Below are 16,160 nucleotides of genomic sequence, written 5' to 3' on the forward strand. Positions count from 1 at the left end.
TATTCAATGATCGGCTCATTTAGACCCATTCTCTCGATTATAAAAAAACAAAATAATATAAAAATAAATTTTAAATAAATAAAAAAGCAATTGTTTTTAGAGAGATATATTAGATATCTATACTAATAATATAAAAACTATATGACTAAATTTGTTAGTGAAATCGACTCCAAACATTTGAATTGAAATCTACAAAATCTTCATGGAATACTTAATACTCATCTTTAATAACATACGTCAACCCAATCTATTGCTCTTCATCATAAGGGTCGTATTAGCTTAATAATAAGATGACTAATCTGTCCTTGGAGAGTCAAGTACAAGTCGGTCCACCTTCCAAGGCACCCAAAAGGCAATCTTCTGTGGAATATCTAAAGGAATGAGATAATTTTGTTCTTTCCTGGCAGCAAAATGGAAGAGAAGAATCGATGCTGACTAGGTTCAACGCTCCTCTTCCTCTGAGCACTTTGTTTAAAATGATTTCACTTGGGCACATGGAGTGCAGTGTGGCCAAAAGCTTGACAAATTCTCCATCCTTCTCTAATGGATTTAGAATTACAACGAAAACAATTATACCCAAGCTCATGTCTTGCAGATTCAAGGAATTTCAAAAGCTCCAGTTCAACTCCTCTGCAAATGGATGGCGCCTCAGAGAAGTGTTGATGCAGGATGGTAATTCCTCTTCTCAGTAATAACTTAGTGCTTTGCCCCTTTTATCCGTTTGACTGACCATGAATTAGACCGATTTATAATTTATACAGGCGTGGCTGCTGCAAGCACAGGCACAGAGAATGTAAAAGGGAGAGTGATGAGTATTCCCTTGAGTCCAGTGGAGGACGTAAGAAATGGGGTTTTTGATTTCGGGGAAAAAGGAGCGGAGTCCACCCTGAGCATTACAGTGGTGGGAGCATCAGGGGACCTTGCCAAGAAAAAGATATTTCCTGCACTCTTTGCTCTGTATTATGAAGACTGTCTGCCAGAGGTATACAACTCTACATAATTTCAATCATTTCATTGTTTGGATTCAACATCTTTCCAATCATTTCTAGAACACTCATTTGGATTGAATAGTTTTTAGCTGCTGGATACGACTTGAATTTGATTCCTTTGTTTTTTTCTTTATTGTACCTGGTGATGGACGCGCACTAGTTTCTGTTTTTTATTTTTAGAAAACTGTTGCTTGCTTTTGTCAAATAGTTGTGGTATGAAGCTTGACCTTTTTAAATAACAAACTAGTATAAATTTTATCTGCAAATTCTTGTTACAATCATTCATCTCAAGCAAGCACTGATATTTTAGGATTAAAATTCTATCCCCACAGTCATGGCCTGGCTTCTAGATCTAAATTTGTTTTTCCGATATCGATTTTTAATATAAAAAGTCAAGCCTCATAACACAACTATTTGACAAAAGCAAGAAGCGTAAAGCTGTATTCTCCAGTTATGGCCTGTCTTCTAGATCTAAATTTGTTTTTCTGATATCAATTTTGAATTTAAAAGTGGAACTTCATACCACAACTTTATGACAAAAGCAAGAAGCTTAAAGCTCCATTCCCCCGTTATTGCCTGGCTTCTAGATTTAAATTTGTTTCTCTGATACTCAAACACACTGCTTTGTACTGAAATATAGTATATTACATTGGAAATTCTACCATGAAGGTGATTTATGCCAAATTCATGATGATATTCAATGATTGAGCCTATACACCATCAAGCAAGATTCGAATATAAATAAAATTATTTATGCTTCACCCATGCGTAGTCACGTGGTGTATTATCTATTCGGATATCCTCCCAATTTGCATCAGATCCAACTTCCTCTTCTTCTCCTTCTTTTCCATCTCATTCTTCTTCTCTCCTTTTCAGTCACCTGCTTTGTTTAATCTGATGATCTGACTGAAGTAGTTATCCATAAGATTATTTCCATAATGTACCATGAGTTCCTCTTTAAAAATAGACCATGTGACACTGCATCACCTTTTTCCTTCTCTTCACATAGCCAATGATACCAAATGAATTGATTTGGTTCCAAATATAATGATGTGATTGCAACCTTCTGTTGACATGGAATATGATGAAGATCAAAGAATTGCTCCATTTGGTAGAGCCAATTGGTTGGATCTTGTCATCAAACTTACACATGTCCATCTTTGGCATGAAGTGCTTAGCCATAGCATTGTTTGGCTGATGATCCATCTCTAGATTTGAGTCAAACCCAAAAGCATCATATCCCGTAGAAAACACATTTTCTTTCCAAGTCTTGTGCTGTGAATCCATTTGCTTAGAATCGATAGAACTCACAAGAGAGTCAAATATTATTATATTTTCACTAATGTATTGATATCTTCTTTCCTAGCCAATATAGATGGTATTTCTTTCTTAACCTTTGCGGTTGCTTCATTTATAGAATCTCCATCTCTTATAATTATTGGATCATCTTTATCAAGAGATTTTCCAGGTGTTATAAGATTCCTTCCGTTGCCTCTTGTTGAAGCCCTAGCCATGATGTCACAAAAATAGCCTTCAAAGTAATTTTACTCAGAACAAATCAAAATAAGATGATTTACTGTAACTGACCGCTACTAAAGACTCACCTTTTTGAAAAATCTCCAATAAGTTCAATGATATGCAGCCTTGTGAGTGAATTTGGTAGATGCCCTAATTTCGGAACAACTTGTTTAAAACTGTTTCAAATGATCTCAAACCTAGTTTGTAGCAGCTTCATATGTCCATGATCAATCTTCTAAACTTAAGGAAAAAAAAACACCAAATTGAAAGAGATTTGTGCTTCATAATCTAACCTTTGAAATTGATTTTTTTCGCCGTGTTTCTTGCCATTTAGATGCCAAGATTATACGCACATACCACTTCTAATGAAATAAATTGCACAAGAGAAGAATATAATATGAAATGCGCTGCAAATGATTGATAGCAACAAGCCACTTCAAGGGGGCGATCTCCAAAACTAACCATTTTGAGGGAATTATTTCCAATGATCTACAATAAGAATAGAATACCCAATATGATGATAATAAAGTATAAACTAATCACTACCTCCTATATATATCATACTTATGCTATGGATGCCACCTAGGATCCCTTAACTACCTATATAAGATTATATAAATGATAATATAACTTAACGGTTATGCTAGCCACAAGTTGGCTAAACATTTCCCCATGCACACTATAGGTCAAGGGTCATAGCAACAAATCCTTGAATGCCAATCAGATATGTGACATCCCCAAGAAGATCAAGAAAAATTAGCATTAGTTGTTATAAACTAAAATGAAAGGAAAAAAATAAAGAAAGTCTGATGAAAAAATAAGTGGGTAATCTAACTGGAAAACATCAAAATACAGTTTGAAGAGTAAAAAAGGTGGCGGAAGTCATCTTCAAAAGGAGGGAAATGTTAAAGGCAATAAGTTAAAGAAAATCAATTTGTAATTGTTTAACCATATTGACACCCTCATAATGGAAGTCGGAAAGTTGACATCTGCAAGTATTCTGACATTATCACTATGACAGCAATTGATGCTAAAAAACAGGACACAAATGAAAAATTACATTGTTATGATTGCAGATGGCAAGGCTATAAAAACATGTGGAGATAAACTAGCAGCTATTTGACACAATGTTGTAGAAGATAATATGAGATCAATATGGGAGGGATTATGAGGGAAGACAACATTAAGGGTTGACTCTAATAAAAGCTGTTTAATTACTGGATTCAAAAGGAAGAAAAATGACAGTTCATTGCAATGTTAAGGTCTTATTGCTTAGTCTTATGGAGATCTTTGTATGAAGGCAATTTGTTCGGTTCAGGGTCAACAACCTTCTCCGGAGGACCCACGAGTGGAGGGTCAGGTGCAGGAGGTGGAGGTGGAGGATCACCACGTACAAGCACACAAGGCACCAGAGGAGCGAGACCCAGCGGTGGGATGGCAAGTAAGCAGAAGCTGCCGAAGTTCAACGGCAACGGGAAGGAAGATCCCATCCGCCATTGCCGCATTTGCGAAACCATATGGTCAGCGAACGGTGTTACCGACCAGGACGAATGGGTAACACAATTTCCAGCAACCTTAAGGGGAGTGGCCATCGACTGGTACTCCGATATGGATAAGACCAAAGTCGGCACATGGCCCGACCTGAAGAAGGAATTCGGGATAGAGTTCCACCTTCTCAGAGACGACAATGAAATAGTAGCCGAAATCTATGGCACAAAGCAGGATAAGAATGAGACTGTCCAAGCCTATAGTCGGCGGCTCAAGGAATTGTTGGGGAAAATGGAGAGTCAACCAGCGGATGGGTTGAAAAAGAGATGGTTCGTGGAGGGACTGAAGCACTCCATCCGGAAGAAGATGAAAATTGTTCCACCAACCTCGTACGAAGATGCATATAATAGAGCGATGGATCTCGAGAGCGAGGCCAAGACATCCAAGAAGAAAAAGAAGAAGGATAGCTCGTCCGAGGATGATGACTCTTCTGAGGGAAGCAGCAATGATGGGGAGTCCGGCAAAAAGGTGTAAGCCCTGCAGAAGGACATGCTGAGGATGATGAAAGAGCTGAAGGTTATGAAGGGAGGTTCGAGCAAGACCGATGAAGGGGAGCTTTGGTGCACGGAATGTAAGACGGACGGCCACACGAAAGGCTCCTGCCAAAAGAAGGCCTATTGTGATATATGCCAGTTGATGGGGCATCCCACCAGGGAATGCCCCTACAACATGAAAACATGAAACCAACAAGTATTGCTTACGCAAGAACAACCAACTACATCGGGTGGTACCGACAGCTCCCAGGCGAACAACAATGCAACATCGGGAGGCTACCAAGATAACCGGTGGGGAGGACGAAACAACAATAACAATACAAGGAGCCGAATCCAGTACGACTCCAAAGGCTGACCGATGGTACAATGCAGAGCGTGCAACCAGTGGGGGCACTTCGCCCGAGACTGCCTGAAGGGAGAGGCCACACAATATTTGTGCAAATGGTGTCGATCGGAGGTGGAGGAGGCTATACTAAATCAAATTTTAAAATTGGAGGTGCCTATGAAGGTACACGACCTCCTCCAGACGATGCCTCAATTACGAACGGCGTTGCTGAATAATCTCTCCCAACCACGCACCAATACCAACCACCACACAGATGTTCCTGGGGGGTCTGCAATAGACCCCATGTTGCTGGCAGTTAACACTGGAAGGAACCTGACCATTGTGGAGATGGGTATCCTTGGCACCATTCTAACCGATACCATCGTCGATGGTGGATCAGGAGTGAATGTTCTTCCAGAAGAAACCTGGCGGAAGCTGGGGAAGCCGACTCAGTGGCCATCTACATTCAATTTGCTGGGAGCAAATCAACATGGAATCAAACCCATCAGGACACTGATGGGCCAGCAAGTTACCATTGGGGCGCAACCCTTCATACTGGACTTCGTGGTAATCCCACTAAAGAAAAAAGGGTATGATGTGATCTTAGGGAGAGGGTGGCTGGTGGCAGCCAAGGCCACCCACAACTGGAAGAAGAACACTCTGTCTATGGAGAATGGAGGAAGGAAGTTTATCATAGACCTTGGGACGCAGTTGGTTAGTGAGGAACTGGCATCATCTTCGGAATCGAAGGGTGAAGGAGAAGGCGACCTGAGGGACGAAGGACGGGGTTGCAGGGAGCCCAACGACGAAGGGATTCTCAAACTAGGAGAGTGCTCCGAGGATGAGACGAGGTCATTGAACGGGCTCTTCCACTGGTAGATGGAGGATTACGAAATGTTCCAGAGCTATAGGCTCGAAGTAGAGGAACCAGAGCAAGAAACAGAGGAGGTGTACCTGCCGGAATACAGAGAATATTGGAAGGGAGACGCCCCAAACCTTGGTGACGTAGATAATCCCAAGATCATTCGTGTCGGCAACGATTGGAACCCTGTGTGGAAGGCTGCAGCCTTCAAAATCTTTATTATTCTTCTTCTTATGTATGGGAAGGAGACCGTGGTTCCTGTAGAATTTATGGTTCTAGGTCTTCAGATGGCCATTGAAAATAGACTTGCCATCAACGGGTCCAAATTGAAACCCTACCACGAGAAGCGCGCAGGGGACCCGAGAGGCCAGAAGGACACCTGAGAGGATGGAAGGGGACCCGAGAGGCCGGGCAGGTGACTCGACCGACACGGGACCAAAGCGGGAGACTCTTGGGCGAGGCAAACCGAGAAACGGCAATCCCAGAGGCATGGGACCCGAGCCGAAGACTAGATAAGGGAAAAAAAAAAAAAAAAAAAAATTTGAGAAAAAAAGTGGTGGTGGAACCACTGTGTGGTGGGACACTGTACGATGGAACACCGTGCGGTGGGGCACCGTATGACAGACCACCATTGACGGAGGTCACCAGCCTCGGAGGGTGTTCACCTACCGTACACCCACACGGCCAAACAGTATCCACTGTACGACCTTCCTAGACACCGTACGACACCAAGCTTCGGGTGACCTCGGTACGACTCAGCCACCGTACGACATACCACTCCATTGTACGACAGATAACCTCTATACGGGCTCAGGACATTACAGTCCGTAGGCCTGAAGGAGCACAACGACAGCAGCGGCGGTTTAAAAGAGGGTGAAAGGAAAAATACCACGGCATGGCAAGGATAAACGGTGGTGATGGGTGGTAAAAAAAAAACGACGACCAGATTGAAAAATCATTCGATGACGTCTGGAGCCAGGACGCTGAAAATTTTAGAGTGGAGAAGAAGGGTTTTGGCATCTTAAAATATCACAGAAATAATGTGCGCCATGGACTTCGTATGGTTCTGAGGGTTGTAAATTCGTATGGCGCTGCCCCAGGACCTCGCGAGGGGCGTTGCCCCTCGACCCCATTGGGGCGCTGCCCCAGACCCCCAGTTTATTTTTGAGCTACAATACACTTTTTGAGTTGGGCGAAGGCATCAGAGAAGTCACGGTAAGTGTTGGGTTGTCCCGTACTGTGAGAAAGAAGCTTGAAGCTCAGCATTGGCGGGAAGCCATAAGCCATAGAGGGAGACGGATTTGGAGGTTGCGAACAAACAGAGTCTGAGGGAAGGCATTGTAGGCACGGGAAGTCATACGGCACCAGGGAGTTATTCAATTCAGTTGTCAACCTTTGGGGAGTGTGATGGAGGATTTGAGGCATCTCCTAGCCTTTGTGCCAGAGGGTTGTGGCCACTTCCCAACAGTAATGGTACGCTTTGAGGAACTCGGAGTATGTCTCGGCTGGACGAGAGGTTGCCTTGGTGGATCCACAGAGGGCTAAAGAGGAGCTGACCACCAGGTTGGAGGTAGGAGTAGTGTGAGACTTAGCTCAGCGTACCCAAGAGTTGGATGCCGAGAGGGCAGCGCGGGTGGCTATCGAGGACAAATTGGCTAGGGAGACAGTATCATTTGAGTAGCAGTTGGTGGAGGCTGAGACTGAAAAGCGTGTTTTGCAGACAAGTTTGGTTTAGGCACAGGAGGACTGTGATGTCAAAGGAAGCACTAATGGTGAAATCCACACTTGAGCATCGGATGGTAGCAGAAAAGGGTTTTCAGGCGAGGACGCAACAGGTGTATGAGTTCCACACTCGACTAGCGTTCGCAGTTCCTGCAGTTCTCTACCTTGGTTTTGTTTAATGTCATCTCTATTTTGTATTAAGTCGTCCGAAGACGACTTCTTTTCTTTTTGGGGGGGATGATGTTGGCGGCAATATTGTACACGGAAATAAAACTAGTTAATTAAGTTGTAATTGTCTTGGTTAGTTGGCAACCGAGGGGTGGTAGTTGTGGCGCGACGGTTGGCGCTCGCACCCCCTCGGTATCTTTATATACTTCCGAATGTAACTTGTGAGATACGATTATGAATGGAATAACATCTCTTATATTTTATCTGATGTCTATGGCATTATTATTCTGCATTACGTGTTTTATCTGTATGCTTTAAGCTATTTACCCGAGAGGGTAAACAATCTTATGCACGAAAGGTCTCTATATTGAGGAGATTGTAATGTAATGATGTGAGAGTTTGATCCAAAGCGTAGAATTTAATCTTATGTGGAGTTATTGAATGTGAAGCCACTGAATGTCCTTCCTTCTAGGCAGTGAAGTAGGAGGAGAAGTAGACGCTCAAGCTGTGAAAAGTCTATCTTAAGTTGTGAGGAAGCTTGTTCAAGGTCAATAACTATTTTCAACTGATGAGGGGATGAGCAAAAGAGATGCACAAAGTTCATCATTTGTCTTCTTGATGGTTAATGTACCAAGGAAGAATATTGGACTAGAAATGGAGAGAATATGTTAGTTGTCGTGACTCGTGACAATGGTCATTTATATAAACATAACCACTTTAGGAGTAGGGTGGTGAGGTGTTGGCTAGAAGACGTGTGTACAAGTGAAACATGTCATAGCCTTTGAGACGTTATCTTCATTGCTGATCATGTGGCTAACCACGAGAAGTGCATATGACTTATGGTTAGGATTGGCAGGGAACTTGTTAAGGTGGAATATAGTGAACCCAATTCCTACTTTTCATTGTTATAAGGGGAACTACATGGTAAAAGGTAGGTTGTATAAGTTACGACTCTTAGGATCATGCCTGATGGATATTATTAATATCCATCTACTGTTGATGTTGATGGATATCCTTAACATCTTTCACTCATCTCTATAACATATTTTATGTGATGTCCCCACTTTGAAATATAATTTAATAATAAATAATAATAATAAAAATAAAATACAAAAGAAAAAAAACAAATATTAAATTAAAATATAAAGAAATAAATTAAATATAATTAAATTTTAATTAAGTTAATGAATGGTCAAAAGTCATGAAATGAAAGGTTGACTCCCTCAAACAAGAGATATAAAAGCAATGTTCCACGACCGTTGGGGACAGGGGGACGCAGGGACGGGTTTCAGGGACGGGGGGACAAAGAGCCTAAGTTTGGGGCGGCGGGGTGGTGGTGCTGATATAGTTATACATATACTTATAGTACTTGAAAAACTAGTTGTGAAAATATGTATAACAGTATAAGAACTACATTTCAAATATACTAAAGGAAATTAGTAAAATTACAAAATAGCAATATTTGAAATATTAAATCTAAATACAAAGATTTCTTGAATGCTAATTGCTAAATAAAATTTGACAAATGAAATTGTCAAATTGGAGATTTCTATTATATCAAAAATATCATATGAATATCTAATATCACAAAGTCTATAATGATGATTACATGATACATCATTACAATGAGTAGCAAATAGCAATAGCATTACAAAAGACAGAATGTTCAAATTGCTCAAAATTCAAAAAATAAAAATTTCAATTGCTTTTTGAGTCTGATGTGTTCGAACGGGAGACTCCTACAAGTCTCCTTGCCCCTCAAGAGACGCTTGGGAGTCTCCCAAGGAGTCTTGGAGACGTTGGATGGGAGATTCCTACAAGTTTCCTCGCCCCTGAAGAGACGCCTGGGAGTTTCCCAAGGAGACTTGGAGACGCCTGGGAGTCTCCCAAGGAGACTTGGAGATGCCTGGGAGTTTCCCAAGAAGACTTGGAGACGCCTGGGGGTCTCCCAAGGAGACTCTTGGGAGTCTCCCAAGGAGACTTGGAGACGCTGAGACGTTTCCACTTCTCCGACGGAGTATTGGTGGGGGTGGTGGGACGACGGGAGACACCAAGTCCTCGTCTCCTTGTCTCGGAAACACGGGCCTGAGGGGGGGGGGGGAAATGCGTTTCCATGGAAAGCTGTATAAAAGGGAGAAGAGAACCTCATTTGAGGGGGGCTAATTGGAGAATCAAAAGTGCAGATCTGATTTAAATATGAAGTGCAGATCTGATTGTGAAAGGTTGTGTCCCTTTCAAAGGGCAGAAATAATGAAGAGTTGCACTCTTCAAAGGGTGCTAATGGTGAAAGGGTGTCTCTCTTGCCAAAGGGCATACATGATGAAGAGGTGTGACCTCTCCCTCACATTGAGAGATATAAATGAAATGAATCAAAAGTATCCAGTGACATCACCATCGATCAGATCAGATCAGAACTGTTCTTAAGTTACATGCAGTAACATCCTTGTTCTTGGTGATATGCATGGGGATGGGCTTAATATGAATGCTAAATATATGAAGCCTGCTAATGTTCTTATGCAGAATTTAATAGAAATAATAATATAGACTGGAATATATATGAGAGTCATACTTTATTTCATATACATTCATAGTAGATGAAAGACTATTATATTAATAGCCCATTCCTTGATCTTTCGCTAATGTCTTTGTGAGGAGGTTGGTTTGTGTAGGGAAAGGTGGAGTAATTCGATCACTAGATGGGTAAGGACATTTTTTTGAAGCCTTGAGGGAGAGTCTCGAGATGGGCATGAACATATGTTCCTAAGGAACCTTGAGGGTGCCTGCTTGTAGATTGTTTCCAAGCATTGTAGCACAGTAATTCCACCATCTTCTGTAGGGTTAGGGAAGAAGTGAGGCCGGACCCTAATTTAATTAGTTATAATTGCATTATATATACTTCTAATCTCAATAACCTAATTTAAGACATAATGATGTTAAATGATGTATGCAACTATTGGGAAACAAGTAGCGTTCTAATAGGGTACAATACAATTGTTATTAGAGCTTTGATCCTGCCATCCTACTTTGTAAAGACAAATCAAGGAATCTTTCTAGCCAATAAGAAGGAATCTAACAATACATGTATTTGTGTGTATGCTCCGTGTTTGCATATATCCATGTGTATGCTCCGTGTTTGGTTCATGCCTAATATGTTTCCAGCATGTTTATTCCATTTGTGTTTCCAAAGCCATTTCATATTGGAAGTCATTTTGAACACTCCATGATCATTGCTTGAGGACAAGCAATATTGAGTGGGGCAGACTGTAATCTCCCCACTTTGAAATATAATTTAATAATAAATAATAATAATAATAATAAAATTAAAATACAAAAGAATAAAAATAAATATTAAATTAAAATATAAAGGAATATAGTTAAATATAATCAAAATTTAATTATGTTAATGAATGGTCAAAAGACATGAAATGAAAAGTTGTGTCTCCCTCAAACATGAGATATAAAAGGGAGAAGAGAACCTCATTTTGGGGGGATAATTGGGGAATCAAAAGTGCAGATCTGATTTAAATAAGAAGTGCAGATCTGATTGTGAAAGGCTGTGTCCCTTTCAAAGGGCAGAAATAATGAAGAGTTGCACTCTTTCAAAGGGTGCTAATGGTGAAAGGGCGTGTCTCTTGCCAAAGGGCATACATGATGAAGAGTTGTGACCTCTCCCTCACATTGAGAGATATAAATGAAATGAATCAAAAGTATCCAGTGACATCACCATCGATCAGATCAGATCAGATCAGAACAGAACTTTTATTTATTTACAGGCAGTAACATCCCTGTTCTTGGTGATATGCATGGGGATGTGGTTAATATATGAAGCCTGATAATGTTCTTATGCAGAATTTAATAGCAATATTAATATAGACTGCAATATGTATAACACTCATACTTAATTATATATATATTCATAATACATGAGAAGTTAGTATACTCATAGCCTAGTCCTTGATCTTTTGCTGATGCCTTCGTGAGGATCGGTTGGTTTGTGTAGGGAAAGGCGGAGTAATTCGGTCACTAGATGGCTAAATCCCAAGATGGTAAGGACATATATTTTTGAAGCCTTGAGGGAGAGTCCTGAGATGGGCATAAACATATGTTTCTAAGAAACCTTGAGGGAGCCCGCTCGTAGACTGTTTCGAAGCACCTAGCACAGTATTTCCACCATCTTCTGTAGGGTTAGGGAAGAAGTGAGGGTGAACCCTAAATTTAACTAGTTATTTATTGCATTATATATTTCTAATCTGAATAACCTAATTTAAGGCATAATAATATTTAATGATGTATGTTAATTATTGGGAAATTGGCTGCCTCCTAGTAGGGGACGTTACGTTTTATGTCCAATCTTTCATTGATTTCACATAATAAATCTTTGGTCTATAAAAAGTGGTAATTAGAGCAAACTATATTGTGACTTAAGGTTCTGAAGTTTTTTGTTTGCTTTCAACCATAGTTTGTGATTGGTTTTTTTTTTTGGGTTTGTGGCCATTTCCTTTCCAGTCCATGACCACAATTTGTTAATTTTTCAGTATCTATTTTCAACCAACATTTGACCAGCACAACCAAACCCATTCCTTGTGCCCGATGGGCCACCTTGAGATGTAGAAGGATGCAACTTGAGTTATGAAATGAGATACAAAAGGATGAGATTCAAAAGGTGTCATGAGATTCAAAAGCTCATAAGGCCTGATACAAAAAGCTAGGAGACAAGATACCAAGGGTCATGAGACAAGCTATTGAGAATACGAAAAGCCACAAGACAAGATACTAAGAGTACAAAAAGTCACAAGACAAGATACTAAGAATACAAAAAGTCACGAGACAGGATGCTAAGACTCATAGAATATAAAGTCATGAGATGTGTAGGGGCTTTTTGAACTAACTAAAGAAATGATGAGTTCTGAAGAGTAGTCCTATACTATTATTTTCTGGAATTGAAGATGCAAAATTTTGGTGGAACTTATACAGAATTAATACACTGTTTCAAAGTTTAATATGTTTATATCTTGTTGATGATGCAAGAAAGTGGTGATTCAGCTGTAATTCTAAACATATAATCAATTTTAACATTGGACAAACTTGAACGTATTTTATGTTTCAGATTAAGGACAAGAAGTTGAAAAGTTAAAAATGACATTAGCAAACATGAAGGTGAAATCTCAAATGAAAATTCCAAGGCGGCATTCTGAGATTTGGATAAAATTTTATTTTACAAAGATCAAGTAGCTTCTTATCTGAAGAATCATAACTAAGTTTTGCTTGCAGAAACAAGAAAATTGAAATATCAAAAGTTGTAGCATTAAAATAAGATGCTATTGATGAATAAAAAATAAATCTACAAGTTCATTTAAGTATGCAGACAAGTGTGTTGCTACTGGTAAAGTGATCGTTGAACAGTATTATCATCTGAATTTTGTAAGAAGTTGTTGCCAGCAATCAATTTACTCAGTACTATCATCCTGAAAATACATAGTTTTCATTCTTTCGGGTAAGAAAATTTTGTTCTTAATTATCAAAGACATACATGGATTCAATTTTGAAGTAATTCCTCTTAATATATGTTTTCACTTTTCAGATATGATGGCTGTCAAGATAATATTGTGTGTCTTTTTCAAGTGCATTAAAAAGGGAATTTGATCAGCAAAGAAAATTCTCATCATGAGTTTGAAGATTGTAGTGATTGTCCAACGTCAAATCTTTTCAAAAAAGGCAGACATGTTGAACCTATTTCGTCCTATAAATATATATATATATATATGGATAGATAAGTCATTACTCTTAGGATGATTTATTTTTTTCTCCCATAAAACAATCATAATTTTCTTATATAATATAACAAATATATTCTGAATGTTTGCTTACACATTCAAAGAAGACTCCATGGTGAAGTTTGCAATATAGAACATCAGTACAGGGTACTAACTAGAAACAAGCTCCGATAGGACCTCAAGAAAGCCCCAAATGGGATATAAGGTATGACTCTTAAGATTATACCCCATAGATGTCATAAATATCAACCTAACTTTGGTTTATGAAAGGTAGGTTGGCTAGATCATTACTATTAGGATTATACCTTTTGTATGTATAAATATCAATCTACCATTGGTTTAATTAGTGTCCTTCACCATACAATTTATATAGAACTCATTAAGGATTTCATATATAGACCTTTGATTTATAGCATGGTAGTGAAGAAGAATCATATATTTGTCTCACTTGTAAGAAGCATAGTTACAAGACTTTTGGCACAAACTTCACAATCTGATTTCTTTTTGACTTGGACTCAGACTCAGATAGGGTGCTTAGACTTGGTGCAAACTCAAAAAATTGGAAAATCCATGAAATATAGAGATTTTAATGATTGAAAACTTGTATCATGCACCCTTAAATAAATAAAATTTAAAGACACTAAACTAATCAAATATAATCCATCATGTTCATGTACACAAGTATACATCGATTACATGAATATGAAAGCAAATTTTAGCTAAAGGAAACAACATTTTTAGCTTTATAAATATTGTCAAGTATATAAGGTGTACACTGAACAAACTCATGGATTATGATATCCATGGCATCAAAAACAAAAATCACATTATGGAATCACGTGATACGGTAGAAAGGAGCTCTATGTGGAGTCACACACTTGTATCTTAGACAAGTTTGTGAATGTTAATACAACTTTAGGAGCTTTACGTAGGGTAGGGTTTGACTTAGCAAACTAGAAGTATAAATGTAATTTAATAACTAGGAATTTAATTGAGAAAATGTTAAAAAAATGTTGCTCTTCCATCCAACATGACCCAAAAAGATTTTCATTTCTTTGTTTTTGAAAAATTAGGGTAGAGATTTGGGGGTAGCCCCCCAATGGGGTCAAGGGTTAGTGCCCTTTTTGGGATCCAAGGGAAATGCTCCTAGAGGGGTCAAGGGGCAATGCCCCATCGAGGTTGAGGGGTAGAGCCCCCACCACCAAGCCCAAATTAGAGCCTTTGAGACCACACAACCATGGTGCATGCCATTTTTTATAATTTTATCTCTTTTAACCACCCTCCAAAAATCCTCCAAACCCTTAATAAAAACAATTTACTATCATGCTTTTATGTTTAAGCATTTTCAAAATTTTATGCTTTTTTTTCTCAATTTCATAAACTTGCCCAAGTTTATCCATCGGGTTTCGCCAAGTTTGGAAATACTAGGAAGTCTAACTAGACTTGCTGGATACCCAGATCATGAGTCTTTGGGCCTTGTTTCAACTTGCTCGCCTCAAGACTTATCGGGTATGGGTGAGTGGTGCTAGGCACCTAACACTCCAAGCATGCAAATTTTGGTTTTTTCCTAAGCTTTTGTGTTGTCTTTCATGATGTAATAATGGACCAACCATTTGGGACTCAGTAGAGCCATGGTTGAGTTGTCCAAGCTTTTGGTTGTGTCATTTGTGTTCAGGGTGCTATCAACCTAGGAAGTTGTAATGATAATGTTGATCACAGGAGTAGTACTCTAGATCATTGTCATCATGTAATAGGGGTCTAATGTATTGTGTTTAGGTCTTCTAGGATGCTTGAGGGCCTTTGGGAGCCTTGGAATGCACTAGAATGAAAAGTTGCATCTCAGGTGTCAAAAAGATGTAAAAGTTGCTGAGCAACATTTTGCAACTTTTTGCAAAAATTGCATTTTTGATGATTGGCGTTGCAAAGTTGGTTGAATCAACTAAACCATGAGTATATAAGCCAAAATCACTTTCATTGTACGGGTTGGAGAATCTGGAATGCAAGAGCAAGTTTTGTGTTTTCAAGAAATCTTGTCTTTTCACCGTTTTTGACAGTTTTTCCTTATTTTCATTGCATTGTACGGTCCAGTACGGACTTGTCAGAGAAATCTCATTGCAAGGCATGAGTGTTTGTTGAATGTACTTTCCAACAAGGTAGATTAGTAAGTTTGTTTGTGTTTGGTTGCAGGGAACTAGCTCATCCTCTGTAACTAGGTGTAAAACCCTTGCAAAGTAGGGTTTAAGAGCAAAATGGCTCTAACCTAAGCATCCATTGATGGCACCAATTGAAATCAAATGGAATGCTAGGTTAGGGTCTGTACATATGATTAGAGTAGGTTTTGTTGCTTTGCAGGCCTTTGTGGTGATTGTGCAATGAAGCCCTAGGCTCACTACTAGGAGTTAGTGAGTTAGGACAGCAGGAGATGTGCATTTTAAGAGCACATATGGATTGGTGGAGCCAAAACTGAGACATGGTTGGGTAGCCCTATGAATGTCCTTAAAGAATCCTTAATTGATTTGTGCAGGTGATTTGACTGGTGAAGCTTTCCAAAGCCATTTTTCCAAGTCACTTGGGTAGGCCAAAACCCTTGAAAATAGGACAGTTTTGGTTCCCACGTGTATGGCAAACCAGATGCAATTCTTCAATATTGTATGCAACTCTGAAAAGGGTACTCGAATCTGCAATTTGTTGGTGGCCTTGTGTGGAAAGTTTTTAAACTAAGCTCTGAAAACCACCATTGGAGGGCTAATTGAATTAGGC

The 16,160-nt window shown here is 39.4% G+C and overlaps 1 protein-coding gene across 1 annotated transcript; it reads left to right on the forward strand.

The window, feature by feature from the left end:
• The first annotated feature begins 326 nt into the window (after positions 1-326).
• Positions 327-1,000, forward strand: LOC131034095 (glucose-6-phosphate 1-dehydrogenase, chloroplastic). The gene is made up of 2 exons (XM_057965466.2): positions 327-672; positions 762-1,000. Exons 1-2 carry the CDS (start codon positions 429-431, stop codon positions 998-1,000), a joined length of 483 nt encoding a protein of 160 aa, XP_057821449.1. The 5' UTR covers positions 327-428.
• The last annotated feature ends 15,160 nt before the right edge of the window (positions 1,001-16,160 follow it).

Source organism: Cryptomeria japonica, chromosome 10 (genome assembly GCF_030272615.1).
Source record: "Cryptomeria japonica chromosome 10, Sugi_1.0, whole genome shotgun sequence".
Classification (NCBI taxonomy): domain Eukaryota; kingdom Viridiplantae; phylum Streptophyta; class Pinopsida; order Cupressales; family Cupressaceae; genus Cryptomeria; species Cryptomeria japonica.

Bases quoted from the DNA above. Each gene is read 5' to 3' on its own strand.
- LOC131034095 (XM_057965466.2), top strand. From the start codon at position 429: ATGCTGACTAGGTTCAACGCTCCTCTTCCTCTGAGCACTTTGTTTAAA. The intron at 673-761 runs GTAATTCCTCTT...TAATTTATACAG, and splicing joins AGAAGTGTTGATGCAGGATG to GCGTGGCTGCTGCAAGCACA.